This window comes from Phocoena sinus, chromosome 2 (assembly GCF_008692025.1).
Source record: "Phocoena sinus isolate mPhoSin1 chromosome 2, mPhoSin1.pri, whole genome shotgun sequence".
Lineage (NCBI taxonomy): Eukaryota > Metazoa > Chordata > Mammalia > Artiodactyla > Phocoenidae > Phocoena > Phocoena sinus.
The window spans coordinates 154,137,617-154,162,179 of record NC_045764.1 but is presented as its reverse complement, the minus strand read 5'-3'; the positions used below and the strand labels follow the sequence as shown (position 1 = coordinate 154,162,179).

The window sequence follows — 24,563 nt, the reverse complement described above, 5'->3', positions numbered from 1 at the left end:
TTAACATTTGAAGAGAGCCTTATACTTTTGAATATGTGCTTTTATTATTATGATTTTACTAGATGTGATTAATTATTCCAGGAAAACTGGAATTTCTGTCATTCCACAATCTCCTAAACTAGTATACTCAAATTAATTCTCAAATGGCGCATCAATTTCAGGACTTCCCTTAACACCCAAAAGAACTAAGAGCAGGCCAATAAAACAAAAACTTTTGAGTTGAATGAAACTGTGCATTTTCAGGAGAAGAAAGCAAAGTGGCTGCTTTAAATGCTTGGTGATTCCCAACTTCCTGTCCCTCCTGTACACACACAACATATTTGGCTAACAGAATTTAAGAAATATTTCTGACTAAAAGAAAACTGGAGAGGGTTATAGGGTCAAGCGGCCTTATTACTAGTGCAAACTGGTAACAAGAAACTGACCCTTAGGCAAAGGAAAATGACTTCCATACTATAAATAAGCCTGGGAAGCTGATTAGAAGCTTTTATTAAAATGTGCTTTATGATGGCAAGTGAAGGACTGAAGCTGGTTAAGAACAGGAGTGATAAATGAAGTTGAACAGTTAGAAGATGAATGAACAGGTTGGATGTGGTAAATTAATGAGGGATACAAGAAAACAGTATATTGCACAAAAAACCATGAGGCTCCATCAGACAAAAGAATACATAGGTCCTGGTGACTGATCAGATCATCCTCTTTGCCTTTGAAGTTAGACACGAGTCACCTTTTCAGCCTATCCAAGGAGTCTGGGGAAGGCTGAAAATGTGTCTGCTCTCCCCTGCTGTTAAAACTAGATAGCTTTTATTGTAAAGAGCTATTGGACTCAAATGACCTATAAAATTCAGTTAGTGTCTCAAGAGACAGTGGATTATCTACAGAAAGAGGGTGAGCATGGTTTGTTGTGCTGCATGGGTGGGCATGCAATGCTATTAAATGTCTCACATTAGATAATGTTTGTAAATAATAATCCTACCACTTATTGAGTACCTACTATATATGTACCAGGCCTTCTATATATAACTCTGACTTATATATATTACCTTCCAAGGTAAGTTTTATTGTCCCATTTTACAGATGAGGAAGATATCATTCAGAGAGGTTAAGTAACTTGTCAAAAGTCACACAGCCAACAGGAACTACTACCTGGACCTAAATCCAGGTTTTTCTAACATCAAAGCCCATGCTGTTCCACTACACCACACCAAGAAACTGCCAAAAGATGCCTGACATCTAGTAAGAGCTCAGTAACTGTCACTTCCCTTCCTCCATCATGGCATTCTGACATCATTTTCCTACCTTCTGCTCAGTTTGCATTAAATAATGCAGTCACTATTAGCAACATAAGAAATATTTTATTAATGGTGACGCTCACATAAAAGTCTCTGATTTGTACCCCCCTGTGTATTAAGATATAAATAAAAGTCCCTGATACCCTTTCAGCCATGCTGGAAGCAAAGGCACAAGTCAGGAGAAGCCTGATGTCAACGCCAGGAAAGGTCCTCTATGGCAAGTATGAAAGACATCTGCCAACATATTGTACCTTCCTGGAGCCTGTGCCACATGTCTTGACATACTCAGCCAGTGACAGGAGGACATCAGTGGTGATGCAATGTCAGATAGTGAATGGGATGAGAGGGGACTGGTAAACCAAGGAAGGAGGCACTGGCAGAGGCAGCAAAGAGGCTTGCGACAGAATGTAGCTTAAAAAGAAAAAGGTTGTACCTTCACAGCCACGCTCAATCTGTCCACTCCGATGGAGGGCATCGTTGATGAGGTCTGGCAGGCGTCCATTCAAGTCCACTGATGCCAGACAGCCCTGAAAGCCATCCCGGGAGGCCACGAGCTTTGGGAGGTTGCTGTACATGCCTTGGGCCAGACCTGCCATGTAGAGGTCACCTGGAAAGGAAAATAGGTAGTAAAAGCAAATGGGTAAATGGTATGGAAACCACGTCAACAAAAGCCAAGTCACATTAGACTGTTCACTAGATAATGGTAATACAGTTGGGGGGGAACAGCATAAACAAAATTATTACCAGAGTTTCTACATTGTAAAAAGAAGAAACTAACATTTCTTATGTGTCATTCATTTTATACACATCATCTCACAAATTTTAATCACCATATCCATTCTATGAGGTAGGTATTGTTCCCATTTTACGATGAAGTAAAGATTAACAACATTTTCAACAAAGCAACCACTTATGGAGTACTTTTTATGTGCTTGTTACCAATAGTATGCTGAGAATATTATAGACATTATTCCATCCAAACTCCTCTAACAGCCCAGAAAGGTAGTAACAATTATTATCCTCATTTTGCCAAAAAAAAAAAAAAAAAAGTATATAGAAGCTGAACAAGGCTAAGAAATTTTACCAAAGTCACCCAGGCGGTAAATGACTCAGCTGAGATTCCAAAACCTACATGCCTTCCTCTGTATTATGATCCCTCCACATTTTGACATTTATCCCCTCATCACTCAGCTCCCACATGCCCAAGGTTTACAGAGAAAACAAACCATCCCTAAGGAGTGGTAGAAGTAAAAACTAACAAATTGCATCATGTTATAATTCAATGTTGTTAAAATAGGTTATGTATGATGTATCAAAAATGCATGGCGCTCCTAAACTGTAGTTTACCTCTGGAAACAGCCTTTCCACTGTAAGCTCTAAAAAGGAGAAACTTCTTTACAAGGTTTACCTTTCAAATCCAGATTTTTGGCACCATTGATAACCTGAGTGACCACCTTAGTGTCCACTTTCAGGCTGTGGGTGTTACTGTTGTCCCGGGTGATGACGACGTTGTGCCACTGGTTGTCATTCAGGGGGCGGTCACTATTGCCTTTGATCACATTGGGGCCGTTTCCGAGGTCAAACACGTAGTGTATGTACCTAGGAGGAACCACAAGCACCCAATGACTTGAGATTCCCTGCAGTGGTTTAAAGGCAATGTGTACATAACTGGCATTGGGGGCTTCAAATCCCCCAAGCTAGACTGGCATCATGCAAGAATAACTAAAAGCTTGATTTAAGAATATAAAAATAATCAGCTCCTATTCTACCAGACTTCACTTGAGTTCTATACTCATTGAATCCATTTCTTTAACACTACCTAGTAAAAATCCAGAGACACAAAGCAGTACAGCTGGGTACACTCCAAAACATTAGGGGGCAACATCTAAATTCACAGCCAATCATGGATCTGTTTTATGGGGTTTGTTCTATTTTTTGCTTTTGTTTTGACTACTTCCCAACACACAGTAGTAAAATATCTTGGAGCAAGAACTGCTTTTTAAAATTTGCATATATGGGCTAATGGTAGTACTGAAAATATCTGTATTTCATTTCTTCCTATAAATTTGGTGGTTGCAGACTATACTGCCCCAGAGATAGATGCAACACATACCCTATCCCTCTTTTGTGAAAATAAGCTTTTTTTCCCATAGGTTTAAAGGACTACGTTTCAGATTAAAAAGCCTGACAGTATTGAGTTAGAAGAAGATCTTTAAACAAACTCAGGAATCTCTCTCCCCTCCAGTCCTAATGATTACAAAGATATTTTTAATCAATGGGGATGAGAGCATGAATCAGGAATAGAGGGTAGAGAGTAGAATAGACAGTTTTTTCTGTGCGTATTTTATTCAGGGTTTGAGCTAAGACATTTAGTATAAACTAGGCGATCTCTTCCACTCACCCCTTGACGAGCTCAACAGCAATGAAGTCATTGCCATCACCGCTATTGAAGAGAATGAAGCCGTCAGCGGAGGTGGTCTTGAACTGGAAGAAGAGGTGCATGGAGGTGTAGGCCTGGAGGGTGGCCAGGCTCAGGTAGCTGCTCTTGGTCTTAAAAGTGACAGGGTCAGCGATGATGTTCCTCAGTCCAAAACGAGCCTTCAGTTCGCAGTAATCGATGTCTCCATTTTTGCACAAGTCAATGTAGAGCAGCCCATTAAACATGAGGCTCTGCAGGTGGCCAATGAAACTGGAGGGGACAACGGAGATGTAACGTTTCTCGGTCATGATACCAGTTTCAATGTTGTGGAATTCCAAGCGGGTATGGTCTCCCACCATTGTACCTGTGAAAATTATAGATGAGATACAAACAGGAGAAGTTACCACGTTTTGCCATAGCACCCTTACTACATCTTTTAGGTCTAATTTGTTTCCACACAAAACATTCGGTTCCAGAAAAAAAAATACTCAATATAGTAGATATCTGACTTGGCTTCAGTCGGGGAGCTGATGACTGGCCCAGCCCAAGTTAAATGCCCTGCATCCCATGCGCTCCTGCAGTTGCTCAGAATGTCCCATCTTATAAAGGAAAATATAAGCTCATGGGCGACTCAAGTTAAAGGATGAAACTATTTGTTTTCTCCATTCAGGAAAATAATTGGGTACCAGTACATACAATAAGAAGGAAAACTTTCATTGCTCTAACCCTTATAAAGATAAAATAAGTGAGCCTTAGGCATTCATTATTAATATTTCTTGATGTAATAATTCACCACCCAGTACTTGTGGAAAAGTTTCTATTGTAGAACATATTAATTTTACCTGACCAGCAACCATTGCTTTTGCTGATAATAACAACTAATCTTCCTTTGGGAAGATACCCTCCTCACTTCACCCTTAAACCATCTGGGCTGGATGAAGACGACCCCATCCCGGCCCCTGAAGTAATCAATCTACCCAGGCAGAACCACTCAGTGTATTTTTATCTCTCTAGCCGTAGAGTATGGTCTGCGGACTAACAAAATGGTCTTCAAAACTTAGCATGCATCTGAATCACACAGTTCACTGAGCCCCACCCTTAGTTTATTATTCAAAAGTCTGCAGTGTAGCCTGAGAATCTGCATTTCTAACAAGTTTCAAGGTGATGCTTACATGACTGGTCTAGGGACCCCCCCTTAGAACACTGGATTAGCAGCAACCCTAGTTGGTTCAGTAATATTCCCCCAGGGTTTGTGCTGGAACACTTAGGAAAGAGACGTTCTTTGCAAACAAGGCTTTCTGAAGGGGTAAGCAGAAAACCCAGGGCCGCTGGAGGCCACGTGATAACTGGAGGGCTAGGGCCTCCCTGGTGAGACAGCAGACCCAGCAGACAACCACAGAACGGAGAGGAACAGTTTCGGCAGGATGATGTCATTTGAAGACCTGGATCTAGCTGGTCGAATCTGGACTTTTAAAAACTACATGGCAATAGATTCTCCTTTATGCTTAAAGCATTTGAGATGGGTGTCTGACATGTGCAAGTAAAATATCTCCAGCTCATACAAATAAAATATTAGACCACTCACTACCTGGTTTACCCAGAAGCAGTGAGAGGCTGGGGCAAGGGTAATGAGGTGGGCTTGAAATAAATACAAAGAGACTGGAAACTTTAGCAGTCAAGGAAAACAGCATTAGTATGGCCAGAGTAGATGGCTCTCTCACATTTATTTGGGTAAATCATATTAAAATTTAACAAACCATGTCCTAATACCCCAGAGGTAGAAGAAAGGGAAGGGGAATTCCCTCTTCCTTCCCTCTCCTGTTGTTACCCTCCACTTTGAAGAAATTCCATTAGCAAGACACTCCTAGAATCTCTTACTGCCTCTTTTATCCATTTCCAGAGGAAAGGAAGTGACAAAATCTGAACTATTAAGGATAGTCTGCAAAGAGAAACCATATGTGCATAGCTCGGCCTCTGGCATGTCCTTTAAGGGAGCAAGCCGCCTTCAAGAAACACCAGTTTACCTCACTCACTCATCCGCAGCATGGGTGTTAGAGGAGCAGGCCTTGTTTCAGTCCTACCCCAGTCCTGAGTTAGTTAGTGTTTGAGTGGGCAATTCTAATTCTGAAATTCAATACATGTAAACCACATGTTTAAACATCAGTGTTACCACTAATAAAAATATCTCATTTCCACCAGACTTGCATTTGTTTTTCTCTATTGGTATAGAACTCAGGTGGCAAAAATTAAAGGAGGGGAGGGGATCGTATTTTCTTGGGTCCTTAAACTGCAGTATCTGGGAGCTTCAACCAGATCACACCCTTGGATGCTCAATATTAATTTCATCCCTTTGGGAGCACACACAGACCTAATTCAAAGAATCGCTCATAAGCACAAAAATCGAATTTACATTTTATGAGCTTCTATGTGGTGTTTTGACAACTAATGACAAATCGTTCTCTTAATATAAGCAAAAATAAAATAATGATGTTGGTTAACTTACATATAAAATTGTAATAGAATAAAAATCAAAATGTAACATAAATCTGCTAACAATTGAATAACTAGAAGAAAGAATCACTGTATAAAATTACTTAGTATTAAAAATTGGACTCGTCATGAAAATGCAAACTAGCATAACCTAAATTCACATGATCTAAAAACAATGAAGTGACTGAAACAAATACCCTATGTCAATTTGGCTACAGCTGTTCATACCAGGGCTGGAGGCTGAGAGCTGGGGCTGGAGTCTGATGGGGAGGGGAAACCACAGCCAGTCTCGATAAGGACACAGGAACTTAACTATGATGACGCTGGCAGTCCTACTCATTCTTATTTTAGTGTTAAAAATAAAAAAGATCAGTGATGAGAACTAAAAAGTGATAAAGGGGTGATCTCTGGTGAAGACTGGAGTTCAAAAAAAAATTCGAAGAGACAATTTTATTTAAAGTTAATTGGGATCTTTTAGAGAAAAATAGATAAGTTTATAGAAAAATCAGCCCCTAGAATTGAGGGGTTAGGAAATTCTGCTCATTAGAACATGAATTTCATAAAGCAAGAAAATCATGTAGAGTGTTGACTGAGCTCTTCAAGAAGAGCTTGAAGAAACGCTTGGACAAGTAAGAGAAGGGAAGCTAACAATGAAATTTGAGAATTTAGCCCAGGGATGCAGACGGATTTAAAATTCAGGATAACTCAGAGAGCTTCAACTTGAAGTTGGTGGGGTTAGGGGAGCGGGCAGGGGAGTGAAGAAGGTGACCAAATTAGAAAGGGGCCAAATTAGAAAATGAACTAGCTTCACTATGTGCTAAAGGAACTCACTTGGCTGCAGACAGAGATGCCAGAAAAGATGTATGCTACTGCACCTGGAAAATGCACTGAAGAGATTGCTGAAGTTTGAAACCTGCGCCTTTTAAAATCTGTGTATCACCTAAGCAAAATCAATAACCGGGAACCTTTTCACTCATCTCTTCTTCTTTTAGTCATTTCAATAAAATAATCTTTATTATGGTGTAGTGTGTAATGTTAAAGTTATAATAACACCATCAATTTAGTTGTATTATTCTCTATAATATTCTTAGGTTTCTCAGGCAGGTGTTACCAATCTGCTTTTTGTTGTTGCTTCCCAAAGAATGAATGAATGAATCAATCAATCAATTTATTTATTTCTAGGAGACATCCCTTTATAATTTTGTTTTATTTTTTTATTAATTTTTATTGGAGTATAGTTGCTTTACAGTGTTGTGTTAGTTTCTTATTGGGACCGACACATATACACTACTATGTATAAAATAGATAACTAATGAGAACCTACTCTATAGCACAGGAATCTCTACTTAATGCTTGGTGGTGACCTAAATGGGAAGGAAATCTAAAAAAGAGTGGATATGTGTATACATATGACTGATTCACCTCACTCATCTCTTTTGAATGCTGTCTTAAATTAAAACTTCCACTTAAGGGGAGAACGTATGCATACTTCACAGCAGCTGCTTTCAAACTTTGGAGGAGAGACGAGTAACTTGGGAGAAACCAACAAGCAAAAACCAAGACTACTGAATAGTCCCTGTATGCCAGGCATCATGCTAGGCACTTTATAACCACCATCAAATGTCACTATCGCAATAAAACTGTAGAGAGGCACCATCGTCTTGCTTTAGAGGTGAGGACGCTTTGCTTAGAGAGGTTAAACTTCTATCAAAGTTCATACAGGTGATAAATGGTAGACCCCCAAATTGAACACAGGCATGTTTCAGTCCAAAGCCCATATCTTATCTTGTACACTATACTGTTTCTGGAGAAAAAGCTTGACTCATTCCTTGCATTATTGCCCAAGAAAAGCTGTAGGTGGAATTTAACTGGTGAAATTTCCATGCAGAAATTGTGATGAGTTCACATTCCTTTTCAGTGGCCAAGTATTATAGTGCCATTCCATCTAATTCACGGGTAATGTATCCAGCCCCTTCCCCAGAACAGCCATGCTGCCTTGACTCCTATTCACACATTCACTTCCATAGTTCACTGATGGCCAGCAAGCAGTTTACAGACCAGCCTGACTCAGAGTATTGAAGTTTGTTGAGAACATAAACCCACCCAAAATTTTCGCCAAGTTCAAGCTGTAACTTCCCCCACAAGGCATTAGCATATAGTGGATGAGCATGTAGGCTCTGAGGCTTCACTGCCTGGGTTCATAACTTTTCTGTGCCTCAGTTTCCCTGTGAAATCAAGAGGAAATTATCAGGGTTAAATGTATCAGTACATATAAAGTACTTAGAACAGTGCCTGTTAACTATTACTAATTATGCAGCTTTCATTTTTTTTCCTTTCTCTGAAGTGTGTTAAGAATTTCCTGGTGACTTCATTTATTGCTTTCTCCCTTTTACCAGAACACAAGCTCTTTTTAAGTAGGGACCACGTCTTGTCTCTTCTCTATGCCCGACAGGGTTTGGCAAAGGAGCCCAGGCACAGCAAGCATCCCTCACATCTGCGGAAGGAGGCTGTACTTGAGACATCTGCTTTGGAGTCACCATTAAGAGCAGGCCAACACCGAGAGCTCAGCAAAGACACCGGGAGAGGCTTAGAGGAGGCAACTTGACCTCCCTTGGCTCACAGACATGGGGAGAGAAGTTAAGAAAACTTAAAGACTTATAAAGCCTTAGTAAAGGATGCACGTTTTGCCCACAGTCCTCCAGCTCTACCACTCTCACACCCTTTTCTCCACGATATCAACGTTTTTCAAAAGTATATACTGTAACATACTTTAGTAATTTAAAAGAAGTTCTGGTGCCAAATAAATTAGGCAAACACTGCATATGTAATTATTGATGATGAGCAATGTATATTAGCATATTAAAGGTTCCTAATAGGTCTTTCAAGTAAGAATTCCACTTCATTTTGTTTAACCTAACATTTTCCAAATTGATCTTATCCCTTTTTTTTTTTTAATTAACGTGAGAAACAAGTTTTTTCTTGGAAAATGATTTTTACAGCTTGCCGCCGTACATGCTATATAGGACGAGGGAAGGAAAGGAAAAAGTCAACATGGACCAGAGGAGTCAGAAGAGAGGTGAATTTCTGTACCAGCAAGAAGTTCTAGGTGGCGCGGGTGGTCCCTGCAGTGTCAGGCCCTAATGCTGAGGAGCTAACCCAAGGGAGGTATTCTTTTAATTTACTTTTAATCATAGAAATCCAGCTCAATCCATCAATCCTTAACTGTCAACTGAACTTAGTATTTTTCCAGGAACACGTTATATTACAATTAATGAAAACTGCCAGGCCGAGGACTATTTCTTTCCTTGCTTTAGATTTCTTATACATCGGACCTATTCTTTGCATCATTTCTACAAACTAGCTGAAAATCTGACCCCCTGGGCGACTTTAAACAGCATGAAAGGCATTACTAACTAAGCCAATAAGACACTACTTAATAACCTGAGGACTATGTGGTTTTTAGTTTCATTTCCTGATTTTATGACTTCTGTGAGCTAAAACTGAAATTCCCAAACCCCTTACCACTGTAGGAAGCAATCCAAGGTTGTGGCTCGTAAGCAAAATAGCTCTTTTCTTCTCCCAAGTTTCTTTATCCTTATGGCTGCTTTTTTTCCATCAGCAGCAAAGCAGGGGGCAAGGCAGAATATGAAACAGCTTCATTAATTTCAAATATCAAATTACTGGATGACTTGGGCATCCATGGTTTAATCCTGCCTTTTAATTATTAGTGGTAAGAGAAAGCACACTTATAATTACCTTTACTGTAAAGCTTCTAAAAAAGAATAATGACTGAGGGAGGCATTACACATTACTGGACCCTCAGTCCTGCAGTTCTTTACGACTATAGATTTAATGGTATATAATTTCCCTATGGAAATAAAAGGAACTTGCTGTCTGGAAAGAGCAGGGTGAGGTCGCCATCTAGTGGCTGTTTATTGAAAACACGCTGCAAATAGCACTGTTGGCTTTACTGGGCTAAACCCAGAGCAGGCACCAAGGGACGTGACATGTTATCACTGCTGCCTTTGCAGGCTGCTCTCTGCAGTCTCTCATGCGGATTTCTTGAAGAATTAATTCAGGTTGGCTGTGGGTTCTAAAGCTTACAATCATTCTGCTTATTTTCATTACATAAAGCTAAGTTACCCTTCAGGCATAGAGAACAGCAACTGTTATCTCCCACTACTAAGTTATGTCTATGTACAACTGGAGGGTGTTGGCTAATCACTGTAGTTCTGTTTGTCTTCTCTTTGGGAGGGAAGGGGTTGGGTACTGTTGTGTACCTACTGAAATGTATTCCTCACCTCACCCCAATCCATTCCACTGTATTTTACCTATAGTGTAAGACACACCATTTTCTTAGGATGAACTGGGAAGTCTGACAAGCAGCTTGACTTGGTCAAATCACACAGACATGAATTTAGAGCTTATGCACACAACTCCTTCTAAGTTCGTGTTGCCCTTACGTAAAATGACAATAAGAACACTTAAGCTGCAAGGCAATGGTGTGCTCCAGAAGATTACAGGAGTTGATATGTGTACAAGGCTAACCCAGCACCTAATGCCAGCTGGGCACTGGATATATGTGAGCTGTTCTCGCTCCTTCCAGACTCTCCTTCTTGACTCACGCACACCCATACACACAAACACACTCTTACCTGCACAAACACATACACGGCTCACTATATAATTCCTGACTCCAGGAGAACAGAAGCTCAGGCTCATGATTATAAAATTAAATTACAGAACCCAAAATTGCAGAAACTTTATTCTGAAAATAGTCTTAGCAACAATAGAATTTCAAGGTGTAAAGCATTTTAGTGACAATGACTGTTAAACCCGAAGGCTCCTCACTCTAACCTGTCTTATTCACGGAAGAAACTGTAGACATGGCTTAGGCCACTGACTTCATTTGACAGGTCCAGAAATGGTAAGTGACTTTCCCAACATCCTGCAGAGAATCAGCATCAGGGTCCAGGTGTCCTGACACCAACAGTGTTCCGCGTGATATCCCATCCTGCCCCATGTTTTCCCTTCCCACATGGACAAGAAGTCTGCATAACAGATATGCACGGCTCTCAAATACTGGAGAGTAAAAATTTTAGAATGCAGCATGTAAGATGCACTGAAAGATGCCTTCTCTCTTCTGCCCTAGATCTTATTAAATTATCCATCAAATTCTGCCCAAAGATCTACCTCCCTAAACCACTGCAGATTTCTCCAGCCCAAACTGATAACTGAGAAAATTATCTTCCGATTGACAATTATAACCTTACCCACCCAAATTAGAATCTCATTATATATTCCTTGTCTTATTTTCAAATTCCCGAGTCCTATCTCATCTACAAAATTGGTTCATTGTTGAAGGAAATAGGTAATTTTGTTCTTCCCTTTTATCTTCTACAATCCCTAGCACATTCCTGAAATATAACAGGCTGTCAAGAAATACTTATTGCTTGTGTGAGGGTCTGAATGTTCCTTTACATCTGTATGGATTCATTCACTTATTCCTTGCCCTCCTAGAATGTAAATTCCACCAGACCAAGGACTTGCCTAATTGTCCACCACCACATTCCCAGTGCCTTCTACAGCAGTGCTTAGTACAGAGCAGGTACTCAATTAATAATGATTAAATAAATTATTGAATAATTATTCAGCACCTTCTAAGTATCATGCACTCACTTCGGTACTTACTTGTACCTATAATGTTCTGAATTTCTGGTTTATCCGTCTCCCTCTACTGGAGAGTGACTCATTCAAAAGGGAAGGACCGGCACTTTGAAGGATGATTGATAAGCGGTTTTTGAGTAACTGAATAATAGAAGGATCTGTAGAACTCTACATCTGTTCTCCAGACACATACTCTATGCCTAAGGAGAGAGCCCCATCAATATGTAACCACCATAGGGGATAAGTTCTGTAATACAGATCAATGAAAAGGGATTATGAAAATATAGAGGAAGATCTTCTTAGTCTTACCTGAGCCTTAGTCTTACCAGAGAACAAGACATGTGACTTCTGTTTAGCAAAATACAAGGTTTCCAAACACAACACTCTGCTCACTGAATGACCAAGAGGAGTCCGAGAGCAAAGAGACAAATTCACTACAGCTGTACTCACCCTCAGCCACATCATCGTCCACGGTTAACTTAAGGCTTTTTCCTCTCCGCACCACCCGAACGGTGTGCCATTCGTTGTCATTGAGCTTCTGCCCCGCATACAGGGTCTCTGGTCCTTTGCCTAAGGGCAGTGGTAAGTGCCAAAGTTAGAATCAATTCTGAAAGTAGTGTTCATGGCATCAGAGTTGTCAAAGCCACACTGGTGCACATGACCCAGTAGCATTCAAGGAATCGTATCCCTCCAGAGCCCATCTGAGTTTCACTGATCCAACAGGGTCCTCCACAGCAGTCCCCAGTGCAAAATCTCAACTGAATCATAATGGACAATAACAAATAAGTGCCCTCCTTTATCTAAAGGTGCAAGATATTTAAAATGCCAATGGCAATAAGCCAACATATATATGCCAATGGCAATAAGCCAACATTTACAGGAAACAGTAGTCAGCTGTCATTTTGTTTCCTAAAGTCTTAGACTTCAGATGAATTTCTTGAAGATACAAAAAATTCCTCACACATTCCCTTAGAATCATTCAGTCACTGAGGCATAATACACCAGTCTGGCTTTTGGAGAGTATCCACCAATTCGATGAGAAAAGAGCTATGCTTTTAACTTGACGTTTCCATTAACCCACGGTCTTACCAGAATTCAGTGACCACAGAAATCACGACAGTAACCGTTACCATAATAATAATGTCAAGGCTTAAACCCCATTATAAATAATGCTCCTGAAGGGAATATGATGGGCCCCGGGGCTTATTCATTGTTCATCATCTTCCAAAAAGATCCAAAGACTTAAAATATGAAATAATGCAAAATTCCAAAATTGAACCTGGTTAGGTCAAAAGAATATTCAGTAAAACGTGCCACTAAATAAAGGAATAAAGCAAGTTGCCTCAAAAGATCCATGATCAAGGTGCTCAAGATGGCGTTCAAGTGAACCCTAGGAAGAATCAGATGCAACAAGGAATTATGGTATTTAGGGGCAGAAGTTGGCAAGACGAACACTGAGGCATTGAAACATTTCAGTTAGTAATGAGGGGGAGTGGAATATTATGTTTCACTCGCCATTGAACTGAGATTTAAGTTGAAAAGACAAAGAAGATTGCATAGAACCAGAAAACTTAGAACAAGTTTGCTCTCTCTACATAGATAGCTGATCCCATGCAGAAAGATACTGCTTAAATCTTCCTACATTAGTCAGTCAATATATGTAAAGCCTTACTTCTGGAAACAACTTGCAAAAACAAAAAGATGAAACAGGTAACTGGGCAATACATCTCTATGGATGTTATCCATCTGAAATATTTCAGAAGACTACACACTTGGCTCCAAGAGGGCCAGGTACATAGTAGGTGCTTTAATGAGTGCTTGTTGAATAACTGATGTCTACCTATGTCTTTACTTCTTTGGAAACCATCAAATAAGGTCAGTATACTTTTATCTAAGTAATTTTGAAACTTTTATTATATATCTTTCCTTAACCACTCTCCCCACTCCTCTACCTCCAAGACTGAAGATATTATATATCGTTTAGGGGAGAAAAGAAAAAAGAGTATCATTTGGGTAGAGATCTTTTAAGCTAGGTCATTTTAAATTGGATCCTTTAATTTTCAGTAATTAGTATTTCTATTAAGTGTTGGTTATAAGAGTTATGACAGTGGCTGAAGTTTGGGGAAATTTCCTTCTTGAAAAATAAACAGTCTTTCAAAGTGGAAAGATTTCTTTCAATCACAATGTATTCAGCAGGTAATTTGTGTTTAATGTTTTTCAGAATGTACCTATACCCCACGTGCAATCCATAGTTACAAAAATCCTGAGAATTCCGTGAAGAAACTTAGAATGGACCAAATACACCCAGAACTGAGTAATGATGCCGTGAGACCAATGAAAAAAATAATTCTACAACAAAAGATGTAATACACAATCTTAGCTTCTCTTTGTGGGCATTCCTGTCTTTCATATTATCTGAAATGTATACACTGTAACAGGCTTTTCCCTACATTTCAACTGATTAGATAGCACTGCTCCTTATCTCATTAAATTCAGGTCTATGAGTGATAACAACAGCAGCACACTGTGTGGACACTGGGAGAAAATGGACCCACATCTTGTGGGTACTTTGAAGCAAGAACAGATGTTCTCAGAAGAAACAAATCTGCCTTTGTTTTTTTATGTTTTTATCCTCTTTATTCTACATGCAAATGCTTCAATAAGAAAGAAGAAAGTAAAGAAAGATGTGGAAAATATTGGCTACGGAGGCAGAACTGCCTCAAACATAGGCTATTTCAAGAGCTCTTATAGGTGGCATCTGTTCTTTAGACAATTTTCACACATCGCTTAATTTTTAGGATTGCGAACAGATAAGAGGGAAAAATACTAACACTAACACAATCAGTTTTAGGACATTGTTACATTAGTGCCATATCAGCCATAGAGATGGAAAAACAAGCCTTGCCTCAGCCCAGGGTGTGGTACATGCTGCTGATATTCTGCAGGTACTTCTGGACTCCTTGAAATGTCCACTATGGTCAGACTGAAAAATTGACTCTAAAACTTTAGGATGTGATGGCCTGTGACCAAAAATGTGAAAAAAAGAACTGAAACCTCTCATACCCTACTGCTTGATTGCACTTGACTTCCCACCCCACTACTCCTCATTACTCTAAGAGTAGAAAAAAGATTCACACTCATCTCCATAAATCGGCAGGGAAATGAGTATTGTTTGATATTTATTTTCAAGCAATAAATAGAGAAATCTCAGTGAGCTTCTGGAAAACTCTCAGCCTCCAAAAGTGGAGAGTCAATGGCATTTATCTTTAATCAAGCTAAAAGGTCAATCTGTCCTACTAGAAGGAAAATGTGGTTTAAACTCAGCTGGAAATGTTCACAAATAGAGGGGAAGGGCAAATCTAATCTGTAGCCTAAGCATAAAAATGGATTGATAAGTGATGCAAGATGCAGACACAAGCTGAAAGTTGAAACATACAGATGGATAGGTTTTAGAAATAAGAGGATTTGGTTTGGAACAACTCCTTTGGAAGATTCAAGCACAAAGCATCAGTACAACAATGAATGTGAAGAGTTCTTTGCTGTTAAGTAGAGGATGGTCCAGATAAGAAGGAGGAAATCATTTTGTAAGTTGAGAGTTAAAAGGGAACTGGTGAGAACTTAAAAAAATATTATCAAAGCTATCAATTATCCAGCACTGTCCTTTTTCTTTTTAGTAGCGAGGAGAATTATGATCTGTAATTGGATACATATTGGATGCATGTATTAGATGCATGTTTCCTTCTTTTATAGTTTAAGTAATCAAGATTGATCACAAAACAATCCTTTGATTCCCGTTAGGCTGCTTAGATTCTTAATTTTGATCTAAATACAGAAAACTAATAAGTTGTCTGACACCCTGTAGTTGAATGTCCCAGGTAATGACACCCATGACTGGAGTAAAGAAGCCAACTTGCAGATGAAGATTTCTGGGGTGCAGCAGTCTGTAGCAGTGGAGCATTGAACCATTTGCTATTGTAGGACAGAGAGCCTTCAATGAATCCTCTGGGTAACACCACACAAATGCCCACTCAACACAGCCTCACTGCAAACTCATGTAGTAACATCTTTTTTAGTTAAGGCTGGTCTCACAGAAGATCCTCTGATGAACAGGGGATAGAGAATGAGAATCATGGAAGAAGGACACAAACTAGACTGTTTTCTTGACCTCTCCTACAGTAACCCCATGGAAGCTGGAGCTAAGAATAAAATCAAAATGAAAAATTAGGAGAAAAGTACCCTTTGAGAGAGAAATCATTGCTGATTGCTTGGAGGAAGATGACACTCAGATATGAGCAGTGTCCCCTCTTTCGGCAGATAGGGAATGGAAGTATGTGGGGGAAATCTACATTTGAGCACTACTAAAGGCACCCACCTTCACAAGGTGGACTTTGGATTTTAATTATTTTGAAGCTATTTAGTTGTGTGTTTTTTCTTAAACAGACTGTTCACAATACCTGAATTTGTTATTCCCCCCAGGAGCAATATAACCGGCAAAACTACAAGATATCCAAATATCTCGTATTTCAATAATCTGTCAATATATTTCTAAGACCTGCCCAAACCAACTAAACCAGATGGTTTTGCTCATATGCAGGGAGTAGAAATACCTTCCATGTTCCACAAAGTGCTATTTCTACAAGTGGGTGGGTACCATTTAGAAACTTTGGCGGGAGGGGTAGGAGGGACTAAGGAGGCAACACCTGCACCATAATCACTGAACATCTTCCTATTTGTGCAGGAAGGGAAAAGGGAAAATGGAAAACTTGATTTCTCTTGGAATTATGGTTTCACATGAATCAAAATTCCTACAATGCATTAAAAAAGATGAAATTCACTCCTTTAGAGAGGTATAGTGAAATGCATGTGATTATACATCTAAATGACATGGCAAATAAATACACAAAATGATGGACCGTGTTAGGTTTAAAGAACACCAAAAATATTTAAAAAGAGAAAACTTACCTTATTTCCACCAGCACCTTAGGTCGGGCAAGCTGAGCTGTGACAAACATTTTACTAAGCCTATATATAGCACCATATATTTTATGAGTCTTCCTCTCCAGAGAGAATAGATTCAGCAACTAAAGCAGGGATAAGGAGGAAAAGAATGGGACTAAAGAATAAGGAGGGTGGCAGGGAAGTAGGAGAAAAGCATTTTATTTGTCCCCCCAAATTTCATGTTCTGCTTGTTTTCTTTGGGCTGACAACCCAACAGAGAGTGAGGAGTGTTTTGTTTTGATAAAACTTATTTTTGTCAAAAGCATTCATTTTCTTTGAAAAAAAATTAAATCATATTTACTTATAGAGCCTGTTTGGTGAAATATTTCAAATAGATCATTTCATTTTCTACTGGACCCTTCAGGACTCAGGAAGAGCTGTCATCTCTCCTACAATAGATGCAAAAAGCAGAGGAGGCTCTCTGGAAGCCCTGTATTAAGAAGTCTCCCAGTGAAGTATGTGAGAGAGACAAGTGAGCCAATCATTCAGCTTGAGCCCATACACCCTCCTGGAGGCCTGCGTCTAGTTAAAACCCACTGAAGACACCAGCGATATGTATTGGGCTTGAATAGGTCCATGTCCCACCAGGCCTGCCACATGCAACATGTTCGTCTCTGGGCTACCATCCCTTTCCCTGTGGCTCATTCTCTACTCTGCCTTTCCAGGTTCTGACAGAGTCCTGTTACTAACACCAACCACATATCACAGAGTTTACTCACATATTTAACAAATGGTAAAGGAGCATCGGCTTGGGTGCAGGCACCATTCTAGGTGTGAAGGATGAAGAGGCGAACAAGACAGACCAAGTGCTCGCCCTTTACTGAGCTCACAGGCTAGTTTGGGGTGGGGGGGCAATGAAGGATAAAATACAAATTGAAGAACATGAGATCATTTCAGATAGGTTGGGTTCTATGAAGAAAATACAACAGGGTAATATGATGAGCAGTAATTGGGGTGGGGAGTGGGAATAGAGGATTGGCTACATCACAGAATGTTCCAGAAAGGTCTCTCTGAGGTGACATCTCTCTTCTGGCCCTGTACCAGGTTGGACGGAGAGCTATTAAGTGAGATGGTACATCTGAGAAGGAGCGGAAAGAAGTCCCTTATGTCTGCAGAGGGGCTGTGACAGGAGAGAAGATGGCAGCGTAGACAGAAGCCAGATCTAGAGGCCCTAGAACCTGAACGCTGCTTTAAGTGCAGCAGGAGGCCACTGGGAAGTTTTCAGCAAGGGGATCATAGGACCAAATTTAAGTTTGAAAACTCACTCTGGATTCTATGGATGCACTGGCCCAGAAGAGACAAACAACGGAGACGGAGAGATGTACTAAAAGGCTGTTAAAGGCAGGAAATGAAAGTGACCTGGACTAGGCAGGTAGCAGTAGAAACAGAAGTGGTGAGGTCTGTGATGTATTTCAGAGGTGGGGTCGACAGCACTTGGGAGATTGGTTTGGGAGGTGGGTTGGAAGTGGGAGAGAGAAAGAGAAGAATCGATGATGACTCCCAGATTTGGTCTGGGAGCCTGGGTGACGAAGGCACCTTCAACCGAGATGAGAACGATTCCAGAAGAAGCAAGACATGTTGATTGATCCTATTAGCCAGGGGAGCTTACTTCTGTTACTTGTGTCTTTCCTACCTAGCATCAGTCACACTTGTTATCATCTCCTGCCAGCTTCCTACTGATGAGAAGTGTGAATCAGAGTTCACTGCTTGCAACCTTGACACAAGGTTGCTGGGTTAATGTTATCTTTCTTTCTCTGACTCTGTCTCTCTGTCTGTCTCCCTGTCTCCCCTCTTCTTCCCTTCCTTCTTTTCTCCTTTCCTTTCTCCCTTCCTTCAAGAAAAAACATGCTACTTTTGTAATCCCCAACAGCTAAGCAGAGTATCTTACACCAAGGAGGTGTTCAACATACTAGAAAAAAAAAAAAAACTAGTGAGTGAATAAATAGAATTGAATGAATTAAATAACAAATTAGTACACAGGTTGAGGGAGGGAGAAGAAATGGAAGGGGAGCTGAAGAGAGTTACAAATTATTTTAGCAATATAATGAATTGGACCAATTCAGGAAGATATTCAGTACAGAAATAAATACATTTAGTTGAATTAAGAAGTGAATACATAAAATTGAATGAACAAATAAATAACAGAGTAAATCTGTTGAAGGTAGAGGAAGAGAAGGAAGGGAAAGGAGCATAAGAGACCTGAGCATTGCATTTTGTGAATTAGTGAATTAGACAAATCTGAAGCTAAAAGACACCAGGCAGCAGATATAAATAAAGACACTACCTTTCCTTTTAAACATATATATATATGTGTGTGTGTGTGTGTGTATATATATATATATATATATATATATATATAATTTTTCCCCCCAGCCAAAAGACAATGCATCCTTCTGGGAAACTCACATGGGGATGAAGGAGGTACCAAGTACATTCATACATGATCTTATTTAGGTTCATAATATGAGGCTGATACAGTTTACCCAACTTTACAATAAAGAGGCAGGGCACAGCACCACAAGGTCAAGGTCACACAGCTATAGGACTCAACCCCCAGTCAGTCCATCTGCAAAATCTCTCCACTGAGCCTCATTTGTTCTCACAGCTCCATCAAGGTTACACTCCCGGGTCGTCTCAGTCCAGGTATTTGAGGAGGATTGACGTGAGCCCAGGTAAAGGACATGGAGAAAATCAGAACACTGCCTAATATGAAACCGGAAATCTAATTCGGGGGTTTAATGAAAAGTAGGACCTGAGTTCACTTTGCTTTTTCAATTTCCAAGGCTAGGATCTAGTCCCAGCATATAGGACCTACTAATAAAACCAAAAGAAGTTAAAAGTTTAAGCTGGAAATGGAAGGGAAGGGTAAATATGCCATCGTATTTTGGTGCACCAGCAAGTGACACTTTTGGTGTCCCACATCGCGTCCTGAGCCAACCTCAGATCTCAGCCACAGAGGCAGCGGGCAGTTACTGCTACGCACCGTCTCACACACAGTCCGACAGTCCCCGCCTCAAGCAGGGCCAGCTCTCAGGTCTTCTCAGGCTTCTCTGAAGCCTTCCTTATCTGCACACAAGAACAGCAAAGTGGGGTAGCGGGGCTGGCAAACAAGGGGGATGGAGCTCATGGATAAATGTCCCAGTCGCCTGTCTCTCGGGCAGACAGTTCTTGGAGGTGCTCATCACAACACCCTCCATCTGCCCCACTTCCATGTGGCTCATGGCAGAATCCTTGACCATGGACGCTTGCATTGGTGTTTCTTCCTTCATGCTCGTTATCTCTGCTCCTTCATTCCTACTTTGGGGATCCCTCCCAAATAAACCACCTGACCCAAGTCCTTGTCTCCGACTCTGCTCCCAAGGGAACGCAGACTACGATGAAACATGTAGCACTTGATCCCTTCCTCCCTAGTAACTTAAGATGGTACAACCACCCTGTGAGGTGGGTGATACCACTTATATGATGAGATCCAGAGAGGTTAGGTGACTTTCCCAAGGTCACAAGGCTATTATATTATGATGTTATTAAATCAAGAATCCAGGCCTCCTGACTCCACAGATAGAGCTCTTTCCATTAACCTCTAGCTGCCTGAAGTCTATGAAGTCCAGGGAAGACAGGGGACAGTGGTCTGCTATCAGCACTGAGGACAGACTTGGGGGCTATGGCTGTAAATTAGCAAATAGTGACCAAATGCTTGAGGTTGTGAGAAAGTGGCATAGGTCTCTGAGGACTATCACCGGGCTCTCTGCTATGAGGACCCATGAGGACCTGTAAGGACCATGGAGGGCTTTTGAGAAGGTGAGGTCACCATCATTCCTAATTAGCTTAGGTCTGTTCAAGATAAAAGTTAAGAGGTGTGGTCTCCATACCCACAGTCCCTTCAGGCTCTGTGTTTTTAATAATTACCACATTCCAGGTGGTGGACTTTATTTTAAATATAAAGATATAGTCACTGGGTTTTAAAAAGTATCCCCAAAACAAAGAGTTCTGTGAAGTGGCATTTCCATATCAGGCCCCTGTCTGCAGCACCTCCTTCCCACAACAGAAAGTACTAAATCTAAGGTAAGAATAGGAAAGGAATGATATTCCCAGCCTATCTCCTTGGAATGATAATTACAAGGTCTACTGGCTTATGAAATGGATGACATTAGCTGATCACCCACTGTGGACACGGGCAACTGCCACACAGAATGGTCCTATCACCTGGGTGGACCCTCTTATCCTTTTAACATCTGGTTTGTGCAACTGGGGGATCCAGGAGGTTGCATTAGCAGAGAGATCACTCTACTCTGGTCCCAGTTCACTAAGGTGATGATCCTTTTCCCCCCTAAAATAATGTGTATGTAGGTTTGAAAACATGAGAAATGATAGCTCCCCATCTCACTAGAAATATCATCTCTTTACGGTACTCACCAAAATCAAACTTGCAAGACAAGCACAGAGAGGAAAACGAATTAAAACCAGAGCATTAACAAAAATAGATCTAGTATTTTAATTCAGATGTATTTGTCTCCCCTTAAGTAATGTAAATGCAACAGACTCCTCATGGAGCAAGTGTGGCCTTGGGTCAGACATGCAAAGTGGCTACCCTGGCAAACATGACTAATTTCCTTGGGCTGTCTTTGCACCTTTGTGCAATGCTTTGGGTATGTTATGGACATGAACTTCAGATTGCTGAGTGCTTTATCCACGTACCCTGAATTCCTGAACCAAATGGGGGCATCAAACAAAAGGAATTGTTACTATTGGAGAGGGTGAAATCACCACCCCACTTCCAGGCTGTATAAAGGATGTTAAGTTTAATTGAGAGGTTCACTACGTGCTATAAAGCATTGTGGAAGTTTCTAGGGGTGCAAAGATGAAAAAGACACATTCACTGTAACCAAGGAGTTCAGAGCCTCCTGGAGCAGTTGAACAAATAAAAACCAATTGTGTGGGAGCAATGGGTATAGAGGTTTGCCCTGGGTACCCTGGTGGTCGGGTGCTTAGTCTATCAAGAAATCTGAGTCATTAACTACCCTTTTCTCTTATTTGTTCATGCAGGACCATACAGATCATATAAGCCAGAGACCAAGACCTTCATTTCTATATTCTCAACTCTAAATAGTACTATCTTTGGCATGCACAGTGGATTCTCAAAGTCGAAGAGTGAACGAATACATTTCTTTTTCTTCTTATACTTGTATTAGACTCTGTTAATAATAGCTAATACGTATATTTTACTTACCGGACACTGGTCACTGGACAACAGTCTAAGCGTTTTACTAATGAATTTATACATTAATCACATAAAGTTGTTGTGGTTGATTGTACTGTTGACGGTATTTGCTGCCCCTTCCTATCAGCCTTTTCCTAAATAGGTCCATCCTCTCTGGAGGATTATATTTCCTGTCCCATTAAGTCAGACATTTCGTGTGGCTTGCTTTATAACCAAAGAAACATGAGAAGTGTCCTGGGCCGCTTAGAAGGTTTATGAGCCATCACACCACATCATAAGCTCTCTCTTCCCTTTGCCACAAATCCAAGATGTGACACATTAAATGTGGTAGGAAGCATCTGTGGATAATGTTAAGAATTCAGATTCCGGGACTCCAGACATTTTACTTGTCTTTGGCCAATCTTTATTTCTCTCCTCAACTCTGTTTTCCTATTTCATTTTTTTTTCCAGGTTATCTCCTAGACATACCTTATTTTCCCAACCCCTTCTTTCCTCTGGTAAAGAGGAATGACCTCTTAAGGACATCACCACCCAGTTCTGCAGGCCATTAAGCTAGCAGTCATCCTGGACTCTCCTTTACCTCACCTTCTGCAGCCAAACCATAGCCAAGCCAGGCAGTTCTATCTCCCAGGTACTGCCTGAGTCTATTCTCTCCATTACCTCCCACCCCTGCTGCATGAGTTCTGGCCTCCCTCTGTTCCCACTTTAAGGAGACTGAGAGCGCAACTTTAGCAATACCTATCTATCAACCTTTCACACTCTGGTCAGAACTACTATCCTTCAACAGAAATTTCTTCATGCCAGTTCCTACTTTAAATCCCCAAAGGCCACTAAATGTCTAGGTACAGTGAAGGCATACAGAGTCCTTGGGGATCTGGCCCCAGCATAAGTTGTTATAACCTCACTTCTCATAGCAAACATAACACACCAACTGCACCACCTTGCACCTGGTTATTTCATTAGCTTAACCCTAGGCACTCTCAGAACCTAACTAAAACATTGCCACACCAAAGCCCTCCCCACCAAATTCCTTAAACTCACTATAACTCTATTTTTTTTTAATCTGTATAGTAAAGGATAGTAACTACCTCACAAGGTTTTGTGAGGATGAATCAAGGGATTATGTGTAAAACATTTCATAGTGACTAGTGCCTACTACATGCTAAGGGAACATTACCAATCTTAGCGATGACGTAAATATCTTTCTCCCTACCATGTATGTGATTATGAAACCCACATTCAAGGCCTGAAGTAGAAGCCCACAGCAAACTGAAATTTGAACAGTATCGTATGATGGGAGACATGGTTAATGCAACGCCGTCCCATCACAAAATCAACTTGGAACATGACACCTGCAAGCAAAGCGATGGTTTTCATGAAAGTTTCTCCTCTTTCTCCCTCTTTCTCTCCTTCCCCCTCTCCTTCTCCCTCTCCCCCTCCTCCCTTCCTCCGTCTCCATTATTGGTTGAAGAAGAACCAAAAGCACTTGCTGTTTACAGGCTACCTAGTATGGACCAAGCGCACAATTTTCTATATCCCACTTACCTCTCATAAGCATAGCTATCTAATACTGCCTGAAATTTGAATTTCTCATCCTATTTTACATGGAAAACAACTGAGGCTCAGAGAGTTTAAGCACCATGAATAAGGTCATTTAGGTTGAAAGTGGCAGAAACCAGGGTCAGACATGTATCTCTGTGACTCCAACGGCAGTGCTTTACTCAGACACCTCAACTTTTTCCTGAGCTAATTATTTTTATTAGCCAGCACATTAGTGCTTGAGATAAATTTCAGTGACTATTAAAATAATATTGCTTATAGAGCATTTAGAGCTATTGATCATTTTCTTATAATACTGTATACCCTTATCAACAAGTGTTTGGCAAAGAGATGTTTTAAAGACATCCTCTCAAGATACTGATTTTTGTTTCTTTTAATCCATTACTAGGAGTTCTGCCCCCATTCTTAAATATTTGGAAAATTCTGGAGAACCAACTTCACTTGAAAAAATCATTTCAAATGCATAATTCAGTGTGCTTATGAATTCCTTTTTTCCCCAACCTTTCACATCTGCCATATGGGTACCAGAGATTCTCCAGGTCTCATTTACTAGTTGTGGCTCCCATGGCCGGGGACAGAGGCTCAATACAAAGACAGGAAGAGCCAGAGACAGGGCTGCTGAAGGTCACAGGGAAAGCTGGGATGAATCAGTCACAAGACTGTTGGAGGCTGGTGACAGGCTAGCTGGTGAGGGAGGAGGAAAGGGTGTTCTGAGGAGAGGAACTAGGAGGGACTTGGGAGAGAGCTTTGCAGGGTACATGGTGGTCCCATGCCTGGAGGAAGGAGCTCTGTCCTACTGGGGTGACTCTTCCTAGACAAACCTATGCACTAGCTCCAGAGCTACACACACCCTATCAGCTCCTAATCACACTGTCTACCCAGATGACCTTTTACTTGGTCAACATTGGGCCAACATTGG

The 24,563-nt window shown here is 40.7% G+C and overlaps 1 protein-coding gene across 11 annotated transcripts in view; it reads right to left on the bottom strand.

Moving 5' to 3' along the window:
• The window catches only part of NRXN3 (neurexin 3), a 1,706,389-nt gene that overhangs the window by 881,890 nt on the left and 799,936 nt on the right, over positions 1-24,563 (bottom strand). For all 11 annotated transcript variants that reach the window (XR_004348667.1, XR_004348670.1, XR_004348668.1 and 8 more), the window contains 4 exons: positions 12,319-12,438; positions 3,694-4,075; positions 2,701-2,891; positions 1,726-1,899 (listed from right to left, as the gene is read on the bottom strand). Coding sequence is in view for 7 of the 11 variants with exons in the window: in XM_032624307.1 (XP_032480198.1) it covers positions 1,726-1,899; positions 2,701-2,891; positions 3,694-4,075; positions 12,319-12,438 (867 nt within the window). In the remaining 4 variants the exon portion in view is untranslated. The remainder of the gene's footprint in view (positions 1-1,725; positions 1,900-2,700; positions 2,892-3,693; positions 4,076-12,318; positions 12,439-24,563) is intronic.